This window comes from Artemia sp. Qi Xiang Cuo, chromosome 1 (genome assembly GCF_049724085.1).
Source record: "Artemia sp. Qi Xiang Cuo chromosome 1, ASM4972408v1, whole genome shotgun sequence".
Classification (NCBI taxonomy): domain Eukaryota; kingdom Metazoa; phylum Arthropoda; class Branchiopoda; order Anostraca; family Artemiidae; genus Artemia; species Artemia sp. Qi Xiang Cuo.
The window spans coordinates 22,659,891-22,671,666 of record NC_142794.1 but is presented as its reverse complement, the minus strand read 5'-3'; the positions used below and the strand labels follow the sequence as shown (position 1 = coordinate 22,671,666).

General features: G+C 37.3%; 1 protein-coding gene across 1 annotated transcript in view; it reads right to left on the bottom strand.

Annotated features, from left to right (window-relative positions):
- LOC148956120 (circadian locomoter output cycles protein kaput-like) overlaps positions 1–6,256 on the bottom strand; it is a 157,582-nt gene extending 151,326 nt beyond the window's left edge. The window contains exon 1 of the mRNA XM_089089230.1: positions 6,169–6,256. Coding sequence (XP_088945356.1) covers positions 6,169–6,256 — 88 coding nt within the window. The remainder of the gene's footprint in view (positions 1–6,168) is intronic.
- Positions 6,257–11,776: the final 5,520 nt, after the last annotated feature.

The following is an 11,776-nucleotide window of genomic DNA, read 5'->3' as shown; positions in this document are numbered from 1 at the left end:
GGAAGTCATATTCACGCTTGATTAGAACAATTGAATTCCTTGACATTTTAGATAAGAAACAGGGGATTCCCGTTAATAGAAGAAGATAACAATGAAGTCCATATACACAAGAAGAAGAACAGGTAGATTCACAGCAAGAGAGCCCATCACGTGGGCATACAAATCAAAGAACGCCAATAACTTGGGAATCCTATACATGCAAACAAATAACATGGGAATTCCTATACATGCAAGCAAATAACAAGGGAATTCCTATGCATGCAAGCAAATAACAATGGAATTCCTATACACGCAATCAAATCACTTGGTAATTCCTATTCACGCAAGCTAATAACAAGTGAATTCCTATACATGCAAGCAAATAACATGGGAATTCCTATTCATGCAAGCAAATAACGTAACTATTTCTTTTATTCAAATCCCAACCACAAATCAAGTTATCTTATATTGAACAACCTCTGATTGGCTCATAAAAAATGCCCACGTCAAACAATACATTCATTGTGCAATTCTTATCAAAAACAAAAAAGCTTTATACCCCTTTTTTCCAATGAGAGTTAGCTTTAGCAACGACACGCTCCTAACAAACTATTCTTGACTAAAGGCAATGGTCCAAAAAATCAATCACACTAGGACCGGTATTGCATACTCGTTCCTCTTTGAAAGATGTATTGACCTCTAGATTAGAATTACCTACCAGAAAAACCGGAAGGTCATTGTAATAGGCAAATGACCCTGGTAACCCAATTACTTGAAAACTTACACACATATCTATGCCTCAGGCGTAGGGTTCAAATATTATACACGCTTACTACTATTGGATGTGTTTGGGGAAAAGGTGGGTGTGAGAGGGGGGTTTGTTGCCCTCAAATCACTCTTGACTATTAAAAAGGGCACTAGCCCTCAGAATTTCCAATTGAATGAACATTTTTTGAAGTTTCTACGACAACGCCTTCTATAAAAACCTTATATGCCCCCAGGGCATAACTTAAAACCCTTGCCCTGAGGGTTGTGGGGGAGTGTCCTCCTCAAAACATATTTTCTATCTGGAAATCAACTACGCTGAACAAAATGGCTATCTCAGAATTTTGATTGGATGTGTTTGGGGGAATGATGGGCGTGGGGGGGGGGGGGGGGCTAGTTTCACAAAAAAAACTTTCGAAAATTAAAAAAGGCACTAGACCTTTAATTTACAAACGAAAGAGCCTGTTTTTAATTTTCAACGACAACACCATCTATAAAAACCTTATCTGCCCCCAGGGCTTAACTTAAAACCCTTGCCCTGAGGGTTGTGGGGGAGTTTCCTCCTCAAAAATACATTTTCAATCTGGAAATCAACTACGCTGAACAAAAATAGCTATCTCAAAATTGTGATTGGATGTGTTTGGGGGAATTATGGGCGTAGGGGGGGGGGGGGTTATTTGCCCTCCAATCTATTTTGACTATTAAAAAGGGCACTATCCCATTGAATTTCCAATCGAATGAGACTTTTTTGAAGTTTCTATGACAACTCCTTCTATTACAAACTTATATACCCCCATGTCATAGCTTCAAATTCTTGCCCTTAGGGTTGCGGGGGATTGTCCACCTCAAAATCATACATTCTATGTAGAAATCCACTATGCTGAACAAAATGGCCATGTTAAAAGTTTTATTATATGTGTTTGGGGGAATAATGGACGTGGGAGGGGGGGGGCTAGTTGCCGTCCAATCACTTTCAACTAATAAAAAGGGCAGTAGCCCTTTGAATTTACAGTCAATTGAGCTTTTTTTGAAGTTTCTACGACAACACCTTCTATATAAACCTTGTATGCCCCCAGGGTATATATTAATATCCCTGTCCCGAAGGTTGGAGGGGATTGTCCTCCTGAAAAATATATTTTCTATCTGGAAATCAACTACGCTGAACAAAAAAGGCTATTTCAAAATTTTGATTGTATGTGTTTGGGGGAATGATGGGCGTAGGGGGGGGATATTTGCCCTCCAATCACTTTTGACTATTAAAAAGGGCACTATCCCATTGAATTTCCAATCGAACGAGCCTTTTTTGAGGTTTCTACGACAACACCTTCTATAAAAACTTTATATGCCCCCAGGGCATAACTTAAAACTCTTGCCCTGAGGGTTGTGTGGGAGTGTCCTCCTCAAAAACATATTCTTCTATCTGGAAATAAACTACGCTTAACAAAATGGCTATCTCAAAAGTTTGATTGGATATGTTTGGGGAAATGCTGGGCGTGGGAGGGGGCTAGTTGCCCTCAAATCCCTTTCTACCATTAAAAAGGGGACTAGCACTTTAATTGCCAATCGAATGAGCCTGTTTTGAAGTTTCTACGAAACCGCCTTCTATAAAAGCCTTATATGCCCCCAGGGCATAACTTAAAACCCTTGCCCTGAGGGTTGTGGGGGAGTGTCATCCTCAAAAATATATTTTCCATCTGGAAATCAACTACGTTGAACAAAATGGCTAACACAAAAGTTGTATTGAATGTCTTTGGGGAAATAACGGCCATAGGGGGGGGGGGGGCTAGTATCCTACCAAACCAAGTCTTATTATAAAAAGGGCCCTATCCCTTTTAATTACCAAACGCATTGGAATTTTTTGAAGTTTCTACTCAAGAGACTTCAATAAAAACCTTATATGCCCACAGGGCATAAATTAAAACCCTTGCCCTGAGGGTTTTGGGGGAGTGTCCTCCTCAAAAACATGCTTTCTATCTGAAAATCCACTACGCTGAACAAAATGGCTATCTCAAAATTTTGATCGGATGTGTTTGGGGGAATGATGGGATTGGGGGGGGGGGGGCGAGTTGCCCTCCAATCACTTTCGATTACTAAAAAGGGCACTATCCCTTTGAATTTCCAACCGAATGAGCCTTTTTTGAAGCTTCTACGACAACGCCTTCAATAAAAAACTTTTAGGCCCCCAGGGCATAACTTAAAACCCTTGCCCTGAGGGTTGTGGGGGAGTGTCCTCCTAAAAAATATATTTTCTATCTAGAAATCAACTACGCTGAACAAACTGGCTATCTGAAAATGTTGATTGGATGTGTTTGGGGAAGTGATGGGCGTGGGGGGGGGGGAAGGGGGCTAGTTACACTCCAATCACTGTCGACTATTAAAAAGGGCACTAGCCCTTTAATTTTCAATCGAATGAGCCTAATTTAACGTTTCTACGACAACGCCTTCTATAAAAACCTTATATGCCCCCAGGGCATAACTTAAAACCCTTGCCCTGAGGGTTCTGGGGGAGTATCCTCCTCATAAACATATTTTCTATTCGGAAATCAACTACGCTGAACAAAATGGTTACCTCAAAATTTTGATTGGATGTGTTTGGGGGAATGATGGGCGTGGGGGGAGGGGGGGGGGGCTAGTTGCCCTCCAATCATTTTCGACTATTAAAAATGGTACTAACCCTTTAATTTCCAATCGAATGAGCCTGTTTTGAAGTTTCTACGACAACGTCTTCTATAAAAACCTTATATGTCCCCAGGGCATAACTTAAAACTCTTGCCCTGAGGATTGTGGAGGAGTGTCCTCCTCAAAAATATATTTTCTATTTGGAAATCAACTACGCTGAACAAAAAGGCTGTCTGAAAATGTTGATTGGATGTGTTTGGGGAAATGATGGGCGTGGGGGGGGGCTAGTTACACTCCAATCACTGTCGACTATTAAAAAGGGCACTAGCTTTTTATTTTGCAATCGAATGAGCCTGTTTTGAAGTTTCTACGACAACGCCTTCTATTAAAACCTTATATGCCCCCAGGGCATAACTTAAGACCCTTGCCCTGAGGGTTGTGGGGGAGTGTCCTCCTCACAAATATATTTTCTATCTAAAAATCAACTACGCTGAACAAAATGGCTATCTCAAAATTTTGATTCGATGTGTTTGGGGGAATAATGGGCGTGGGGGGCTAGGTGCCATCCAATTATTTTCTACTATTAAAAAGGGTCCTAGAACTCTCGATTTCCAATTGAATGAGCCCTCGTTGAAGCTTCTACGACGACCCCTTGCGTATGAAGTGCCTCTGGGAAAAAAAATAATAAATAATAAAACATTGGAGCCGTATGGCCTTTACTATAGGCAACGCTACAGCGTTGCCTCTGATTCCTTCGTCAATACCTCGCTCTTTACAGTAAGTTTTTTTTTTAGTATTTTAAAAGAAATATTTATTCTAATTAAATGGCCTTTGTGATTCAGGAGTCATCCTTAAACAATTGGGACAAAATTCGAACTTTAGCGTAAAGAGCAAGGTATAGAAAAGGAGGCAAACCCCCTTCATATACTTAATAATTTCTGTTCGTTTTAATTTTTAATGTTGGTCCTTACTTTCAACTGAAAAAAAAATTGTTTTTTGTTTATTTAATATAACACTGGAGCCGTATTGCCTTTACTATAGGTAACGCTATAGCATTGCCTCTGATATGTTAATTGTCATCAAAGCTCCTTTTCTAAGTTTTATTGCTCTATTAGTCCGACTCTGACTCCCTTAAGTTAGTTGTTAGTCCAGTGTAACTATCAAGAGCTAAGAAAGATTGCAACCTATTCCCATTTTTGTGGATTGTTTTAATGGACTTTGTGCTAAGGAACATGACAAAGGCTACAGAAAAACATGAAATCAAATGGACAAATAAAACTTTCCCAGAATTAGATAATCCAGATGACTTGGATGGACCTAGATAAAAATGTTAGCGAAACGAGTGGTATCTTGTTGGTTTTGAGAGTTCAAAATGCAAGAATAGATCTGAAAATTATTTTTAAGAAGACCAAGTTAGTTACACTTGAAATAAATGAGGGTAAAGAGGTTATGGTAAGTAGCAAAAAAAAAAAAATGCGAATCGCTTCACTGACCTGAGCGGTTTTATTACTAAAGATGGCGGATGGAGTGAAGGTGTAAAAAGTAGAATACCCAAAGCATAGGATATTTTATATTAGTTGAATTTTTTTGGAAAGAACAGGAAGATAAGTTGCTCAACTGACATTATAATATCGGAAGTGACGGCCATGACAGTTGTCAACTATGTTTTTGACGTTGGTGCTTCCGAAGGTGGGGAAGGTTCGTCGAATATTTTCAAGAAAAAAACTATCTAAAGATTGTTGGAGGCATTTGTTTAACTGGCAGAATATCAAACAGTAAGCTGTGCAAAAAATTGCGTCTACCCAAATCTTTTGATTGAGATTTTTTTCTGCGTAAAGAGCAAGGAAAAAACGTATATAATGCATAATCATTTTATTATATGCTTTTTGTCTGTGGTAAACAGTGACTAAAGCCTTGTAAGCCGTTTTGGCATGTGGCTGTTATTGGTGCATCGTGAAGCTTGATTATAATCAGCTTCAGACACTAAAAAAATTTAACGGACAATCAACAGTTTAATCCACTGCTCAGTTGTTTTCTGCGTCACCGCGTCGCCACTGACCATTTGAAATCCCCACTTGATGCATCACCACATCATTGACTTCCGCATCACCAAATTAGATTTTATCATTGTTGGCATAGTTGGGAATTTTGAAGAGACGGCCTAGACATCAGAGAATGAGATAAACCATAGAGTAGGAAAAAACATTTTATTAAGAAATCTATTTCTGATTTCCATTGCCAATATTTGTTAAAATATCGCCTTTCCATCCCAGTCATGTGAAATTGTGTCCCTCACTAATAATAATAATAACTATTGCAGATGTAATAGAATTTTTCTTTAGGTTTGAATGAATAAATTCCACAATTAGAGACGCATTCAAACAACTAGTTTGACTCTGTACGAATAGATCATTCCTGAAATGACACTTTTAGCGATGGCAAAAAATCAATTACACAAAAAACGACGAAAAAATTGCCGAGTAACAAAAAATTATAGAGACGTGATTTCTCATCAAACCGATTTTTGCAAGTTTATTGTAAGTTTATTGTGTTGTTAATTGTGTTGCGGGTTTAATGTGCTTTTGATGCAAGTTACCATTAATACCTTCTTCCTTTGGTATTTTCTTATGTGCATTTTTACGTGACTACACTCGTGAAACCTCCTGAGCAAGACACCTCTGGACCCAACCGTTCTCTGGAATATCAGGATCTTACGTGTTTTCTCTTTCTATATTTCTCACAGAATTTGCGGGGGTTTCACCTTCTTTATATTTATACAACGTAACTCGGACTCTGAGAACTTACCTGATATGGACGAACGAGGGCAAATCAGCTGCCGAACAGCAATGTGGTCATCGGGATGAATAAACGAAAATATACTAAGTCCAAGCATATCAACCTATAAAGAGAAATGATTTACATTACTATTTTGGATTTCACTTTTACTCTTTTTTGTAAGGTAGAATTAGAAATAGTTCAATAGGATTGAGCAATAGATAATTACTTTTTTCAGTCTTTTTACCCGTGTCGATAATTGCATGCCCAAAGGAACCCTTGCGACCGTGCTCAGTAGTAACTGAAACTCTAAAAAACGGAATTTTGATACCAATAGATACCTATACATCTTAAGAATTGGATTCTTATGCTGATTTTAAAAGTATAAGTTTCATCAAGTTTACTCCTACTCATCAAAAGGTACGAGCCTGAAAAAAATTGTCTTATTTTCGAAAAAGGGAGGGGTACACCCCCTAAGAGTCATAGAATCTTAACGAAAATCACACCATCAGATTCAGCGTATCAGAGAACCCTAATATAGAGGTTTCAAGCTCCTATCTGCAAAAATGTGGAATTTTGTATTTTTTGCCAGAAAAAAGATAACGGATGCGTGTTTATTTTTTTTCCACAGGGTGACCGTATCGAACCAGGTGTTCTAGAATGTTGAGAGAGGGCTCATTCGAACGGAAATTAAAATTTCTACTGCCCTTTTTAAATAACTAAAAATATTGGAGGACAACTAGGCCCCCTCCCACGCTCATTTTTCTTAAAGTCACCGGATCAAAATTTGAGATAGCCATTATATTCAGCATAGTCAAAAAATCAAATAACTATGACTTTGAGGACGACTTATTCCCCGGGGGAAGGGCTGTAAGTTAAGAACTTTGTGCATGGTTTACATATATTATTGGCTATTGGGAAGTATATGAACGTTTTCAGGGGGATTTCTGGGGGGCGATCAGGTGAAAGGATTACGTTGGAGAATCTTTCCACGGAGTAATTTTTCATGGTGGAAGAGAAATTCCACGAGGAAGGTGAAGGAGCGACACGGCTCAATAGTAACCGAAACTAAAAAACAGAATTTTGATAATAGTTGATACATCAAAAGATTTGGATTGTCATGCTGATTTTAAATATATAAGTTTCATCAAGTTTGGTCTTACCCATCGAAAGTCACGATCCTGAGAATATTTGTCTTTTTTCGAAAAAAGGTGGAAAAGCCTATTAAAAGTCAAAGAATCTTAGCGAAAACCACACCATCAGATTCAGCGTGTCAGAGAACCTTATTATAGAGGTATCACGCTCCTATCGGCAAAAATGTAAAATTTTGTATTTTTTGCAAGAGGAAAGATCATGGATGCGTGTTTACTCCGCCGTCCCTTTTTTTCTCAACATCGTCCGATCAAAATTTTGAGATAGCCATTTAGCCAAAAAAAGTGAAAATAATATGCAAATTTCATTGCAATTATTCATGTATTGTGAGCCAATTTCAAAATCTGCATTAATTCAAAAACGTTCAGAAATTAAATAATATTTTTTTTTTAAACTGAAAGTAAGGAGCGACATTAAAACTTAAAACGAACAGAAATTATTCCGTATATGAAAGGGGCTGTCCCCTCCTCAGCACCTCACTCTTTAAGCTAAAGTTTGACTCTTTCGAACAACTCTACTTTTTAAAACAATGAAAAACTTCAGCGCAAAAAGCGAGGCACTGAGTAAGGGACAGCCCCCTCATATACGGAAAAATTTTGAGAAAGCCATTTAGCCAAAAAAGATAAAACTAATATGTAGATTTTGTTTTAATTGTTCAGGCACGGTAAGCCAAATTCAAAACCTGTATTAATTCAAAAACGTTCAGAAATTAAAAAAAAAACGGCTTTTTTTAACTGAAAGTAAGGAGCGACATTAAAACTTAATGTTTTATAAAAGACTTGTTTTTTATTTAATTATTCATAGAAACTACAGGGCCTCTTGTGACTTTTTGCTCTAAGTTTTTTATTTGTTTTCGTTTTTTCTACGTGTTTATTTGTTGTTGTCAAACAGTTCGTGGTAACAAACTGTAAGTAAGGAGCGACCCGACTCAATAGTAACCTAAACTCTAAAAAACAGAATTTTGATACCAATAGATGCATCAAAACAATGAAATTTTTATGCTGATTTTAAATATATAAGTTTCATCAAGTTTAGTACTGCCCATGAAAATTTACGTGCCTGAGAAAATTTGCTTTATTTTTGAAAAAAGGGAGAAACACCCCCTAAAAGTAATAAAACTTTAATGAAAATCGCACCATCAGATTCAGCGTATCAGAGAACCCTACTATAGAAGTTTCAAGCTCCTATCTGTAAAAATGTGGAATTTGGTACTTTTTGCCAGAAGAAAGATCACGGGTGCGTATTTATGCGTGTTTTTCCTAGGGGTGGTCGTATCGAACCAGTGTACCAAAAATATCACGAAAGGACTCATTCGAACGGAAATTAAAAATTCTAGTGCCCTTTTTAAGTGACCGAAAAAATGGAAGGCAACTAGGCCCCCTCCAACGCTCATTTTTTTTCCCAAAGTGACCTATTCAAAATTTTGAGATAGCCATTTTGTTCACCATAGTCAAAAATCTAATAAATATATCTTTGAAGATTACTTAATCCCCCACAGTTCCCGGGGAAAGGGCTGCAGGTTATTAAATTTTCCCATTGTTTACATATAGTATTGGTTAAGGGGAAGTATACAGAAGTTTTCAGGAGGATTTTTTTCTGGTGGTGGGGGTCGGTGGTGGGTGTTAAGGGGGGATCTTTCCATGGAGGATGTTTCCTTTGGGGAAAGGACATTTCTATGAAAGGGGCTCTGGATTTCCAAGCATTAATTAAAAAATTACCAGAAGTTAAATAAAAAAACAAGTTTTTTCAACTGAAAGTAAGGAGCAACATTAAAACTTAAAATGACCATAAATTTTTATGTATATGAGAGTTTTCGCATCCTAGTCAAAACCTCGCTCTTTATGCTAGAGATTTTTTTAGTACTTTCAAAAGAGCTATCTATTCTAATAAACCGGCCTTTGTGATTCAGGGGTTTGTGATTCGAATAAAATTCGGATTTTACTGTAAAGACCGAGGTATTGACTAGGGGACGAAATCCCTAATATACGTAATAAAAACATACGAATATAGAAGTTCGAGTTAATTCGTAAGTTACGTCAGAGCAAAATATTGAGAAAGCCATTTAGCCAAAAAAAGTAAAATTAATATGCAAATTTTTTTTTAATTATTCATTTCTTTTAATTTTGTTTTTAATTATCAAAGCTGTATTAATTAAAAAACGTTCATAAATTAAATAAAAAACAGTTTTTTTAAGTGAAAGTAAGGAGCGACATTAAAACTTAAAAGGACCAGAAATTATTCCGTATATGAAAGCGCTGTCCTCTCCTCAACGCCTCGCTCTTTGCGCCAAAGTTTGACTCCGCATTCATAAAATCCGCATAAAAAATGATAAAACTAACAAAATGATAAAACTAAGAAAACCTAAAAGCCAAAAAAGTGCAGACAAAAAGGAATATAACCATGAACAAGAGGAATTATTGACCGTAGAAAGATAACCAGAGAAAACCAAAGATGAATAGATGGAGCAAGGAAAAAGGAAGAAATTTACCATGTGAATTTACAGAAGAAATTTAACAAGGAAAATGAAAAAGAAAGCCACAAGGATCCGCAGAAGCGCTGCCTCATGATTTTGACCTCAGAAAATGACGAGGAAAGTGCCCCTTTGGGCACAATAGACCTGGCGGAAACACATATAAATGCCCTTGAAAGAGTTTCGGCAGAAGCGCGTCTGAGCCGAGCTAAGAAATACCAATTAAATAAGTTATTCACGGAATCGGTAGACATTTTAACAGAGTGAAACGGAAAAACGGAATATTTGATAGATGAAATACTGGTAAAAGAAAGCGAATCAACAAAACAATACCCGTACCGAATACCAGAAGCTAAAAGAAAAGAAATGAAAATAGAAATAGACCGAATGCTCGATTTAGAGCACAGTTTATAGAATTAACCAGTATGATCATTCCCTATCTCACCCATTATAAAAAACCCGGACCGAGGTGCAAGTGCTCCGAAGAAAGTAGAAACATAAGCGTCGTTAGATCTTTTCACGGGTAGACAAGTCAGATTTCCCTTGGACGCGAAACAGTCGGAAATAAGTGGAAACCCGCTATTACGAATAATGCATTTTGTAAACATTTCTCATTGATTGACGCAAACACACTGATACATAACTGCACAAACAAGGGGGAAGAGATTTTTGTCTGCGGCGAGACTGAAGACCAGAAATAATCTGCTATAAACTAACTGGATAATTCTATAAACTGTGGTTTAGAAGTTATAGAACCATCAAATTCAGAATACGCAGCGCCAGTCGTACTACTCCCGAAGAAGGATGGCTCCATTCAGTTTTGCGTAGACTACAGAAAACTGAATAATTTTTCCGAATCAGACGCGTACCCAATACCAAGAATGGATGAAATTCTAGAGTCAGTAGGTTCCGCAAAATTTATATCAATTTTAGAATTCAGAAGGGGATATTGGCAAGTAAAGATGCACTCAAAAGATTCAGCAAAAACGGCTTTTATTACGCCTTTTGGGTTATGCTAGTTTAGGTATATGCCTTTTGGACTAAAAGGGGCGCTAGCAACATTCCAAAGACTAGTAGATTGTAGAGCCTACTTGGATGACATTCTAATATTTTCAAACTCCTTCAATGAACATATAACTCATATGAAACAAGTGTTGACCAGACTGGGGAGAGCAGGATTGATTCTGAATGCAAAAAATATGTAGATTTACGCAGTTAGAGATGGAATACCTGGGACACAAAATAGTGAATGGTATCATAACCTCATTAAGGGAAAAAATGAGAAAGAATACAAACGCAGTGGTCCCAAATACAAAGAAAAAAGTTCGGTCATTTTTGAGATTGGCAGGATATTACCAAAGATTTATACCCAATTTTGCAACGATTGCTATACCTTTGACGGAGTTAACAAAAAAGGGTGTTGTAGACCCCGCTAAATCGTCGGAAATTGAACAAAATGGATTTGATACACTGAAAGATGCTCTTTGTTGCGAAAGAATACTGAGAAATCCAGGTTTTCTCTTACCATTTGTGCTACAAACTGGCAATTCAGATTACAGATTAGGGGCAGTTTTACCTCAATATTTTGAGGATCGGGAACATCCAATCATATTTATATCCAGAAAATTGTCAAAAGCAGAATTAAATTATAGCACGATTGAAAAAGAATGTCTTGCAATATTGTACGCGGTCAAAAAACTTGACTATTATGAATATGGACGAAAATTTACAATAGTGACAGATCACAACACATTGAGATGGCTAAATATAATGAAGCCAGATAACCGACGGCTTACAAGAATACGATTTTGAAATAAAATCGAGACCGGGGACAGATAACGGGAATGCTGACGGCATGTCCCGATTGTGATAAAAATATATGTGAGGAAAAATAAAAAAAAAGTTGGATGGGCTCTACCTAGCTAAAAAAAATATAAATTTTAGGGGGGACAAAAAGGCCCAAGAACCATGGGAAATAAAACCAGATGATTACAAAATAGAGCTGAACGACCTACA